Raw genomic sequence first — 12,298 nt, forward strand, 5'->3', positions numbered from 1 at the left:
GCGCAAGGCGATGCAGCGCGTCCTTGGCGAGACGTCGCCGTACTGCCAAATCGATGGCAACGTGCTCACGGAGCACTTTAAGGTAATATACTCTAAATCCGACTTTTCCGTTACAGATGCACCAGCTGCTGTCCCGGACTTTGCCGCCACCACGCCTCCTGATGTCAGCGAGGAGGTCCTGCTGCCGATCACACCTTCAGAGGTGCAACAGCGGCTCCAGAAGGCGAGCAATACTGCTCCTGGGGCAGACGGAGTCACCTACTCGGACTTGCGACGTGAGGATCCTGGCTGCCACGTGCTAGCTAAGATCTTCTCGCGCTGCTGGAAAGAGCGGAAGACTCCGGTGCAGTGGAAAATATCCACTACCGTCCTCATCCACAAGAAAGGGGACGTCTCGGACGTGACAAACTGGCGGCCTTTAGCATTGAGCTCTACCATCTCTAAGCTCTTTGCTGCAATCGTTGCGGACCGCACTTCTCTCTGGGCAGAGCGGTTGAACCTGCTCTCCCCGGAACAGAAGGGCTTCCGCACGTTTGAAGGCTGCTACGAGCACAACTTCATTGTGCAGACGGCAATTGACGATGCAAGGCGCAGGGGAGGCCAAGCATGCTTTGCTTGGCTTGATCTGGCGAATGCTTTCGGCTCAGTGCCTCACGCTCACCTCCTTGGAGTACTGAGCAGGATGGGACTACCAGAGCAATTGCACCGTCTAATTGCCGACATGTACGATGGTTGCTCCACCCGCGTCCGTACATCTGACGGACTAACGGAGGAGATAGAGATCCAGGCGGGGGTCAAGCAGGGCTGTCCACTGTCGCCCATCGTCTTTAATCTCGCGCTCGAGCCGGTACTTCGCGCCGCAACCTCACTCAGAAATGAGTGTGGTATTCCGCTTAGCGGCGTCAGTGTGAGTGCACTGGCGTATGCGGACGATATCGTGCTTCTGGCGCGGGATTCAGAGGCGATGCAGACGCTCCTCAATGTTGTGGGTGAGGCGGCGACGTGGGCCGGGCTTACCTTCAAGCCGTCGAAGTGTGCCACGCTTCACATCCGCCGTCGGCAGACACTAGGCTCGGTATTCGCCCTGCAAGGGGGAGAACCAGCCGTGCTCGGTGCGGGTGACGCCTACCTCCATCTTGGCGTTCCCACCGGGTACAAAGTCACGCAGACGCCAACGGATGCGATCGCGGCAATTCGACGCGACTTGCAGCACCTGGACGCTTCCCTGCTGGCTCCCTGGCAGAAGATTGACGCTGTGCGTGTCTTTCTCCTCCCTAGGCTTGACTTTGTCATGCGGGGCGGAGCGGTACGCAAGGGGCCGCTATCTGCACTCGACAAGGCAGTGAAAGCGGCTGTCAAATCATGGCTGTTCCTCCCACAGCGTGCGTCCACCGAACAGCTGTACCTCGCGCTGGGAGAGGGAGGATGCGGCCTGACGCCGCTCGCGGACGCTGCGGACATCTCCACCATCGTCCACGGCTTCCGCATGCTGCACTGCGACGACGCCACCGTCCGCGACATCGCCTGGGCCACTCTAACTACGGCCGCGCGCCGCCGACTGGGGAGGGAGCCGAGTCGTTCCGACTTGGCCACCTACCTTAGCGGCAGCACTGAGGGTGACCTCGCACGCGACGGAGGTGACATCCAGTCACTGTGGACGCGCGTCAGGAACGCCACAAGGCGCCTAGCGCCGCGTGGCGTCACCTGGCGCTGGAGTGAGCTGCTTTCTGAGTTGCAGGTGGAGGTCGGCGGCCGACCCGCCATCGCTGACGACGCGGAACACGGCGGCATCGGAGGGGTGACGCAGCCGGCCACGGAGGGGGCGGCGCCTGGGACTACACGACACCTCGAAGATGGCGGCGATGGACCGCAGCACGATGATGACAGCGTGGGACGCACCGCCAACACTGGCGTCGAGCATGTCCGGGTGGGAGGGGGCGCCAAACGTCTTCTCTCGCGGACGCTCCGCGAGTGTCTGAGGCAGCGCCTGCGCCACATCCTACTCAGGAAACCGGACCAGGGGAAGGTGTTCGAGTGCACCAGGGAATCCACAGCGTCCAACCACTTCATAGCGGGAGGCAAATACACCCGCTTCGCAGACTGGCGCTTTATCCATCGCGCCAGGCTCGGAGTCGTGCCTCTGAACGGTTGTCGCCGCTTTGATGGGCGGGCCAACAACAACAAAGCCTGCCGACGCTGTGGCCACAACAACGAGACGCTCCCGCACGTAATTAACGCGTGCATGGTGCACTCAGCAGCCCTGCAGTATCGCCACAACGCGGTCCTCAACCGCCTCGCGACAGCAGTCGCAGGGCGGCCAAGAAGAGGAAACACTGCTGTTCCTGACATCAGGATCAACCAAGCCGTCATAGGGGACAGCAGTGGGCTGCGTCCGGACCTCGTAATAACGGACGAGGTCGCGAAGACTGTAACCATCGTCGATGTGACAATCCCCTTCGAGAACAGGCGGATTGCGCTCGACAACGCTCGGCAACTGAAGAGGATAAAGTACGCCGACGTTGCGCGCGGATTAGCCGCTCGCGGCTATTCCGTCACTGTCGACGCCCTGGTTGTCGGCAGTCTGGGGGCGTGGGACCGCCAGAACGATGCAGTGCTTCGGCACCTAGGCATCGCTAGCCGCTACTGCCAACTGATGCGGCGGCTGATGGTGTCTGACACCATCAAGTGGTCCCGCGACATTTACGTGGAACACATTACTGGCCACCGCCAGTATGTGTCCCCCTAGACTGTGGCATGCTCTGACGTCAGGCTGCGAGACCTTCGAGACTGCAGTCGTCGGAGAACTTCGAGGTCGGTGCCTTCGTGACGTCGGCGTCGAGATTCTCCTCCACGACGCGGGACCGCGGCGCTACACCATCTTCGCGCCGCACTGCAGCAGTGCCGAGTCAGTAGCGGTGCGTGCGGTGCTGCCTGGTGCCCCTCCCTCCGTGGTGTCCGCCGAATATGGCCCCCACCTCGGTTGGCGCGGTGCTGGGCGGCGCCGAACGTGTGCCTACTGCCCGGCAGTCTCCAGCCAGCGTGGGAAGCAACGCCCTCCTGCCACGACACCCCGGTGACGTCTGCCGCAAGGCGGACAGAGGGGAGAAGTCCGGCTGTGTGTGACCCGCCTGCGTGCGTGGCACACCAGCCGCTGGCAGCCGTGCATGTGCAGTGTGCTGTCAGGGCATGGAGAAGAATGCAATAAATAAAATAGACCCTAAAACTAGGTCCAAACTTTCCCCAGTGTGAATTATCTAAGGCCGCGCCTATCGCGGAATTAATCTTAAGGTAATATACTTAAGCATCCGCGCCTAACGCGGTCTTCCAATATTTAAGTAGTGGGCTTAACCCACGAATTAGAATAAGATTCAACTATTTAAGTGCGGTTAGAACCGTTTACTATATATTTTAACTTAAAATTTTCATTAAATTTGTAATACTCGATTTATATAGAGTCATGAATATTCTTTCTTAAATTTATACTTCTTAAAACTGTAACTAAGAATTATCTCGGAAAATAAAAATCTGTTCTTATCAGCTTAATATCTGATACGTCCTGCATCGCAGGACCAGAATATTAAACTCATTTTTGGCTCATGACGGAGTGCTAGGGGCTTGCTCCACCTCTGTCGCGGGTTGGCCCGGCATTGCAGTACCGCCGGGATCGGCCCACCTAAAATTAATTAAAACACAGCCTGAAATGGGTTAATATTCTGCAGTGATCAGATATTCCGCTGGTAGCAAAACTTGTTGTAGTTGTCGATTTGCCCAGTAGTTAGCTGCTTACACACCTCGATTTCTTGTAATTAATTTAACATTATCTTACGAAGTTTATTTATTTTTTTTTTTTTTTTATTTTTTTTTTTTTTTTTTTTTTTTTTGCGGTTAGCCGGAACGCTCTTGCAGCCGCATTACACTAGGCTGGTAATTTATATGGGCACAGAAGAGTGCCTTCGGATGCCTCGTTGGCGTCACATATGGTCCGGCCACAGATAATTTTAATTACATTTTTTGGAGTTATATCCTTAGCTCCTCGCGAACGTCGTCGTCGCCGCCGCACGCACGCAGAATACGTGTGTACACACGTATGCAGTAGGCGGTGGACGATGTAAGCACTCGGCTAGGTGTAGCTCGCGCCGGCCTCGCGCCGGTGTAGCTCGCGCCGGCCTGGCGCTGCTGTGGGGCGGCCTCACGGCTTCTCCACTGCCCTGGCAGCCGGCGGCGTTCAAATGGGAGTCGCAGTTTACTGTTCGCCATGGAGGGTAGTACTGGGCTGTTGACGAGTGCTCTCGCGAATTCTCCTTCCTTCCGGCACTTGCTTTTGCGATGTTTTCGACGGTCGCCTGTTGCCATATCGGCCCGTACCACCGTGTGTCACTCCCACATGTGGAGCGCACACGCTGCAAGCATTTAGGCCCTTCGACTTGCGGTTTTTCCTTATCGCTTCTCGGCCTTTTGGCTAAGATCAAAGTGTAGTATCTGTTCTTATCAGCTTAATATCTGATACGTCCTGCATCGCAGGACCAGAATATTAAACTCATTTTTGGCTCATGACGGAGTGCTAGGGGCTTGCTCCACCTCTGTCGCGGGTTGGCCCGGCATTGCAGTACCGCCGGGATCGGCCCACCTAAAATTAATTAAAACACAGCCTGAAATGGGTTAATATTCTGCAGTGATCAGATATTCCGCTGGTAGCAAAACTTGTTGTAGTTGTCGATTTGCCCAGTAGTTAGCTGCTTACACACCTCGATTTCTTGTAATTAATTTAACATTATCTTACGAAGTTTATTTATTTTTTTTTTTTTTTATTTTTTTTTTTTTTTTTTTTTTTTTGCGGTTAGCCGGAACGCTCTTGCAGCCGCATTACACTAGGCTGGTAATTTATATGGGCACAGAAGAGTGCCTTCGGATGCCTCGTTGGCGTCACATATGGTCCGGCCACAGATAATTTTAATTACATTTTTTGGAGTTATATCCTTAGCTCCTCGCGAACGTCGTCGTCGCCGCCGCACGCACGCAGAATACGTGTGTACACACGTATGCAGTAGGCGGTGGACGATGTAAGCACTCGGCTAGGTGTAGCTCGCGCCGGCCTCGCGCCGGTGTAGCTCGCGCCGGCCTGGCGCTGCTGTGGGGCGGCCTCACGGCTTCTCCACTGCCCTGGCAGCCGGCGGCGTTCAAATGGGAGTCGCAGTTTACTGTTCGCCATGGAGGGTAGTACTGGGCTGTTGACGAGTGCTCTCGCGAATTCTCCTTCCTTCCGGCACTTGCTTTTGCGATGTTTTCGACGGTCGCCTGTTGCCATATCGGCCCGTACCACCGTGTGTCACTCCCACATGTGGAGCGCACACGCTGCAAGCATTTAGGCCCTTCGACTTGCGGTTTTTCCTTATCGCTTCTCGGCCTTTTGGCTAAGATCAAAGTGTAGTATCTGTTCTTATCAGCTTAATATGGGCTGATATGGGCTGATTTCTGCACCGGGAAGCGGTCGCTTTTATTCTCCTGTTTCAGGTCCGCGACCTGAACAATGGAGCTTGTGGTGACGCTGCCGGCGGAGGTCTTCCGCTGCCGGATCTGCTTCGTCACCAAGGCTGCAGGCAGGCCAACTTTTGGGGAGTACAAGGACCACTCGGCCCTTCTCCGCCACTACAGGAGGCTGCACGACCCGGAAACGGTTCCCGTTTTCGAGTGTCAGTTTTGCGGCCGACGCGACCCGCGGCTGAAGACGCTGCGGCTACACCAGCGGCTCTGCAATGCAGATTCCGCAACCCCCGGCGCTGCCAGTCGGGGGAGAGTGAGTATGGGACACGATGCCGTGTCTGGCTCTCTGGGGCACCCAGAGAGGTCAGCCGGCGGGAGGTCACAGGCGAGGGCCCCCGAAGCTAGTAGGACAGGCCCTTCGTCCTTAGTTAGTGCTGGGCGAAAGCCACAGGCGAAAGCGGCTCGGGAAGCTAGTACCATAGGCCGCCTAGCCTTAGATAATAGAGAGGGGCTATGGCCACAGCCCAGTCCGGTCCCCGAAGCTAGTAGGACAGACCGGCTGGACTTAGGATTAACTTACGCGGCGGTCCTGACCCGCAGCAGCGTGGTGGGCTCACAGGCTGCCTTGCCCTCACCCTGTGTGAGTGTGCAGGCGTCTGCGACGCCCAGGACGGCGGTGGTTGCCACCCCCGCGTCGTGTGTACTCTGTGTGCGCACGCCGAGGAGGTCTGGCATCCCCCTGCCGACACGCTCCGCGACGTCAACCGCGTCGCCACGAGTGCCGAGCGCAAGTTCGGGAGGTGAAGGCAGCACGCTGCCGACGCCTGCCGCCGAACGCGTCGCTCCGGCCAGAGGCGCTGTGTCCGGCATGGGCCGCGGCTCGCCGCGGCCCGCGCCGGCCATTGCGCCCAGTGGCGTACGCTGGCCACGTCGTGCGGCTGCCGCAGGCGCCTCCCGCCCGCCATCTGTCGGGAGCGTGGGTACCGGCCTGGGACTGCCGCCCGCATTCGCTACGCCGCCAACAGGTGGCTCTGCGGTGCGGGTGGGCGGTGGCAGGCAGGCTGCCTCGCTCGCCGCGACCGTTGGTGTTGTCATTCACGGCGCAGCCGCGCCGCCGGTTGACGCACCGAAGGCCGCGCGCCCGGCGGATGCACCGGATGGTGTGGTGCTTGTGCGGTCGCAGACGTACACGCGCCGCGTTTCCTCTGCCCTGCCGGCGGTTACGTCGAGTGACGCCCGTCACTCCGTCTCCGCTCAGGCAGGGAGTGCTATTAACTCAAAAGCTCCTGTTGCAGATCATGAGTGGCACGTAGTCACCCCAAGGAGGGACAGACGCCGTGCTGCAGGACGCAGACCACCGCCCCCGGACCGACGGCGCATCATACCGCCCAGTCCGCGTAACAGCGGCCCGGCGCGAGCCAACGCGCCTGGGCGGCCGGCGCGAGCTACACCTCGTGTATCTCGCGCCGGCGGCAGGGCGCGGGCGACCGCTGGGCCATCTGTTGGCGGCGCGGCGAACAACAGCCGCAGTGCGCTGGGCCCGAGCGCCAGGCCGGCGCGAGCTACACCTCGAGACGCCCGGCCGGCGCGGGCTACACCGGCCACCCCTACGACCACTGCGCCATCTGGTAGCGATCGTCGGGCACCCAGTCCGCGTAACAGCGGTCCGGGGCGAGCCGGCGCGTCCGGTCAGCCGGCGCGAGCTACACCCCGTGTTTCTCGCGCCGGCGGCGGGCCGCTGGCGACCGCCGGGCCATCTGTTGGCGGCGCGGCGAACACCAGCCGCGGTGCGCCCGACCCGAGCGCCAGGCCGGCGCAAGCTACACCGGCCCCTGCTGCTACCGCTGCGCCACCTGTCACCAGCGCGGCGATCGAGGGCAGCACTGAGCGGCCCACGCCAGATGGCAGCACGGCACCACCACCGACGCAGACGACGGAGCGGCGCGACGTGAACGGAGGGACTGCAGCTGCGTCTCCGAGAACTGGCAGCAAGAAGAGGAGACGCCGACGCCGTAACAACCGGCCCAGTCCCAACCTCCCGCCGCAAGGCTCCCGTCCTACACCAGACCTGACAGGCCCCCCTGTACCCTCCGAACAGGGCGCAACTGAGGCAGCTCCGCCCCCCCCTCCCCCGGCCGACACTCGGCTAACGGAGAGGCAGCGGCGCTGGCTGGCGGCCCTGGAGAGCGTCCACAACCAACCGTGGGACGCATTCGTCGCGGCCGTCGAGGATTTCATCGCCGAGATCGCCGAGACGAAGCCACAACGCCAGGCAGCCGGAGGTCGACAGGATGGGCCACCAGCAGCAGCGCACCGCGGCCAGGGCCGCGCCGACGCTGCTGCCAATCCCCCTCCCCCTGCCCCTACACGCGGCCGCGGTGGGCGGCGCGGTGGACGTGGCGCACGGCGCGCGGCGGCCGCCGAGCGTCGGTACGACGCGAATGCAGCGTCTGAAATTCAGAAGCTGTACCGCGCGGACCGGCGCAAGGCGATGCAGCGCGTCCTTGGCGAGACGTCGCCGTACTGCCAAATCGATGGCAACGTGCTCACGGAGCACTTTAAGGTAATATATTCTAAATCCGACTTTTCCGTTACAGATGCACCAGCTGCTGTCCCGGACTTTGCCGCCACCACGCCTCCTGATGTCAGCGAGGAGGTCCTGCTGCCGATCACACCTTCAGAGGTGCAACAGCGGCTCCAGAAGGCGAGCAATACTGCTCCTGGGGCAGACGGAGTCACCTACTCGGACTTGCGACGTGAGGATCCTGGCTGCCACGTGCTAGCTAAGATCTTCTCGCGCTGCTGGAAAGAGCGGAAGACTCCGGTGCAGTGGAAAATATCCACTACCGTCCTCATCCACAAGAAAGGGGACGTCTCGGACGTGACAAACTGGCGGCCTTTAGCATTGAGCTCTACCATCTCTAAGCTCTTTGCTGCAATCGTTGCGGACCGCACTTCTCTCTGGGCAGAGCGGTTGAACCTGCTCTCCCCGGAACAGAAGGGCTTCCGCACGTTTGAAGGCTGCTACGAGCACAACTTCATTGTGCAGACGGCAATTGATGATGCAAGGCGCAGGGGAGGCCAAGCATGCTTTGCTTGGCTTGATCTGGCGAATGCTTTCGGTTCAGTGCCTCACGCTCACCTCCTTGGAGTACTGAGCAGGATGGGACTACCAGAGCAATTGCACCATCTAATTGCCGACATGTACGATGGTTGCTCCACCCGCGTCCGTACATCTGACGGACTAACGGAGGAGATAGAGATCCAGGCAGGGGTCAAGCAGGGCTGTCCACTGTCGCCCATCGTCTTTAATCTCGCGCTCGAGCCGGTACTTCGCGCCGCTACCTCACTCAGAAATGAGTGTGGTATTCCGCTTAGCGGCGTCAGTGTGAGTGCACTGGCGTATGCGGACGATATCGTGCTTCTGGCGCGGGATTCAGAGGCGATGCAGACGCTCCTCAATGTTGTGGGTGAGGCGGCGACGTGGGCCGGGCTTACCTTCAAGCCATCGAAGTGTGCCACGCTTCACATCCGCCGTCGGCAGACACTAGGCTCGGTATTCGCCCTGCAAGGGGGAGAACCAGCCGTGCTCGGTGCGGGTGACGCCTACCTCCATCTTGGCGTTCCCACCGGGTACAAAGTCACGCAGACGCCAACGGATGCGATCGCGGCAATTCGACGCGACTTGCAGCACCTGGACGCTTCCCTGCTGGCTCCCTGGCAGAAGATTGACGCTGTGCGTGTCTTTCTCCTCCCTAGGCTTGACTTTGTCATGCGGGGCGGAGCGGTACGCAAGGGGCCGCTATCTGCACTCGACAAGGCAGTGAAAGCGGCTGTCAAATCATGGCTGTTCCTCCCACAGCGTGCGTCCACCGAACAGCTGTACCTCGCGCTGGGAGAGGGAGGATGCGGCCTGACGCCGCTCGCGGACGCTGCGGACATCTCCACCATCGTCCACGGCTTCCGCATGCTGCACTGCGACGACGCCACCGTCCGCGACATCGCCTGGGCCACACTAACTACGGCCGCGCGCCGCCGACTGGGGAGGGAGCCGAGTCGTTCCGACTTGGCCACCTACCTTAGCGGCAGCACTGAGGGTGACCTCGCACGCGACGGAGGTGACATCCAGTCACTGTGGACGCGCGTCAGGAACGCCACAAGGCGCCTAGCGCCGCGTGGCGTCACCTGGCGCTGGAGTGAGCTGCTTTCTGAGTTGCAGGTGGAGGTCGGCGGCCGACCCGCCATCGCTGACGACGCGGAACACGGCGGCATCGGAGGGGTGACGCAGCCGGCCACGGAGGGGACGGCGCCTGGGACTACACGACACCTCGAAGATGGCGGCGATGGACCGCAGCACGATGATGACAGCGTGGGACGCACCGCCAACACTGGCGTCGAGCATGTCCGGGTGGGAGGGGGCGCCAAACGTCTTCTCTCGCGGACGCTCCGCGAGTGTCTGAGGCAGCGCCTGCGCAACCTCCTACTCAGGAAACCTGACCAGGGGAAGGTGTTCGAGTGTACCAGGGAATCCACAGCGTCCAACCACTTCATAGCGGGAGGCAAATACACCCGCTTCGCAGACTGGCGCTTTATCCATCGCGCCAGGCTCGGAGTCGTGCCTCTGAACGGTTGTCGCCGCTTTGATGGGCGGGCAAACAACAACAAAGCCTGCCGACGCTGTGGCCACAACAACGAGACGCTCCCGCACGTGATCAACGCGTGCATGGTGCACTCAGCAGCCCTGCAGTATCGCCACAACGCGGTCCTCAACCGCCTCGCGACAGCAGTCGCTGGGCGGCCAAGGAGAGGAAACGCTGCTGTTCCTGACATCAGGATCAACCAAGCCGTCATAGGGGACAGCAGTGGGCTGCGTCCGGACCTCGTAATAACTGACGAGGCCGCTAAGACTGTGACCATCGTCGATGTGACAATCCCCTTCGAGAATAGGCGGATTGCGCTCGACAACGCTCGGCAACTGAAGAGGATAAAGTACGCCGACGTTGCGCGCGGATTAGCCGCTCGCGGCTATTCCGTCACTGTCGACGCCCTGGTTGTTGGCAGTCTGGGGGCGTGGGACCGCCAGAACGATGCAGTGCTTCGGCACCTAGGCATCGCTAGCCGCTACTGCCAACTGATGCGGCGGCTGATGGTGTCTGACACCATCAAGTGGTCCCGCGACATTTACGTGGAACACATTACTGGCCACCGCCAGTATGTGTCCCCCTAGACTGTGGCATGCTCTGACGTCAGGCTGCGAGACCCTCGAGACTGCAGTCGTCGGAGAACTTCGAGGTCGGTGCCTTCGTGACGTCGGCGTCGAGATTGTCCTCCACGACGCGGGACCTGCGGCGCTACACCATCTTCGCGCCGCACTGCAGCAGTGCCGAGTCAGTAGCGGTGCGTGCGGTGCTGCCTGGTGCCCCTCCCTCCGTGGTGTCCGCCGAATATGGCCCCCACCTCGGTTGGCGCGGTGCTAGGCGGCGCCAAACGTGTGCCTACTGCCCGGCAGTCTCCAGCCAGCGTGGGAAGCAACGCCCTCCTGCCACGACACCCCGGTGACGTCTGCCGCAAGGCGGACAGAGGGGAGAAGTCCGGCTGTGTGTGACCCGCCTGCGTGCGTGGCACACCAGCCGCTGGCAGCCGTGCATGTGCAGTGTGCTGTCAGGGCATGGAGAAGAATGTAATAAACAAAATAGATCCTAAACTAGCTCCAACCTTCCCCGTTCTGAAATTATCTAAGGCCGCGCCTTAATCTTAAGGTAATATACTTAAGCATCCGCGCCTAACGCGGCCTTCCAATATTTAAGTAGTGGGCTTAACCCACGAGTTAGAATAAGGTTCAATTACTTAAGTGCGGTTAGAACCGTTTTTCTAAATTTTATTTTATCTAAACTTAACAAATTTGTAAAACTCGCATTGTATAGAGTCATGAATATTTTTTCTTAAATTTATACTTCTTAAAACTGTAACTAAGAATTATCTCGGAAAATAAAAATCTGTTCTTATCAGCTTAATATCTGATACGTCCTGCATCGCAGGACCAGAATATTAAACTCATTTTTGGCTCATGACGGAGTGCTAGGGGCTTGCTCCACCTCTGTCGCGGGTTGGCCCGGCATTGCAGTACCGCCGGGATCGGCCCACCTAAAATTAATTAAAACACAGCCTGAAATGGGTTAATATTCTGCAGTGATCAGATATTCCGCTGGTAGCAAAACTTGTTGTAGTTGTCGATTTGCCCAGTAGTTAGCTGCTTACACACCTCGATTTCTTGTAATTAATTTAACATTATCTTACGAAGTTTATTTATTTTTTTTTTTTTTTTATTTTTTTTTTTTTTTTTTTTTTTTTTGCGGTTAGCCGGAACGCTCTTGCAGCCGCATTACACTAGGCTGGTAATTTATATGGGCACAGAAGAGTGCCTTCGGATGCCTCGTTGGCGTCACATATGGTCCGGCCACAGATAATTTTAATTACATTTTTTGGAGTTATATCCTTAGCTCCTCGCGAACGTCGTCGTCGCCGCCGCACGCACGCAGAATACGTGTGTACACACGTATGCAGTAGGCGGTGGACGATGTAAGCACTCGGCTAGGTGTAGCTCGCGCCGGCCTCGCGCCGGTGTAGCTCGCGCCGGCCTGGCGCTGCTGTGGGGCGGCCTCACGGCTTCTCCACTGCCCTGGCAGCCGGCGGCGTTCAAATGGGAGTCGCAGTTTACTGTTCGCCATGGAGGGTAGTACTGGGCTGTTGACGAGTGCTCTCGCGAATTCTCCTTCCTTCCGGCACTTGCTTTTGCGATGTTTTCGACGGTCGCCTG

The 12,298-nt window shown here is 59.1% G+C and overlaps 2 protein-coding genes, 3 non-coding genes and 1 pseudogene across 5 annotated transcripts; all 6 read left to right on the forward strand.

Moving 5' to 3' along the window:
• Positions 1 to 10: 10 nt before the first annotated feature.
• On the forward strand, positions 11 to 2,746 carry LOC126477739 (uncharacterized). Its single transcript, XM_050103645.1, has one exon. It carries the CDS (start codon positions 11 to 13, stop codon positions 2,744 to 2,746), a length of 2,736 nt encoding a protein of 911 aa, XP_049959602.1.
• A 733-nt stretch (positions 2,747 to 3,479) lies between these two features.
• On the forward strand, positions 3,480 to 3,678 carry LOC126423257 (U2 spliceosomal RNA). The gene has a single exon (XR_007576134.1). It is a non-coding gene; the product is annotated as a U2 spliceosomal RNA (small nuclear RNA).
• A 761-nt stretch (positions 3,679 to 4,439) lies between these two features.
• On the forward strand, positions 4,440 to 4,632 carry LOC126420410 (U2 spliceosomal RNA). Its single transcript, XR_007576064.1, has one exon. It is a non-coding gene; the product is annotated as a U2 spliceosomal RNA (small nuclear RNA).
• A 759-nt stretch (positions 4,633 to 5,391) lies between these two features.
• On the forward strand, positions 5,392 to 5,503 carry LOC126423899 (U2 spliceosomal RNA; annotated as a pseudogene).
• Positions 5,504 to 7,972: 2,469 nt separating this feature from the next.
• Positions 7,973 to 10,708, forward strand: LOC126477895 (uncharacterized). The gene has a single exon (XM_050103659.1). The coding sequence runs from the start codon at positions 7,973 to 7,975 to the stop codon at positions 10,706 to 10,708; it is 2,736 nt and encodes a 911-aa protein (XP_049959616.1).
• A 723-nt stretch (positions 10,709 to 11,431) lies between these two features.
• Positions 11,432 to 11,630, forward strand: LOC126423334 (U2 spliceosomal RNA). Its single transcript, XR_007576141.1, has one exon. It is a non-coding gene; the product is annotated as a U2 spliceosomal RNA (small nuclear RNA).
• The last annotated feature ends 668 nt before the right edge of the window (positions 11,631 to 12,298 follow it).

This window comes from Schistocerca serialis, chromosome 1, assembly GCF_023864345.2.
Source record: "Schistocerca serialis cubense isolate TAMUIC-IGC-003099 chromosome 1, iqSchSeri2.2, whole genome shotgun sequence".
Lineage (NCBI taxonomy): Eukaryota > Metazoa > Arthropoda > Insecta > Orthoptera > Acrididae > Schistocerca > Schistocerca serialis.

Excerpts from the sequence above, each read along its gene's own strand:
- LOC126477739 (XM_050103645.1), top strand. The coding sequence starts at position 11 with ATGCAGCGCGTCCTTGGCGAGACGTCGCCGTACTGCCAAATCGATGGC.
- LOC126477895 (XM_050103659.1), top strand. The coding sequence starts at position 7,973 with ATGCAGCGCGTCCTTGGCGAGACGTCGCCGTACTGCCAAATCGATGGC.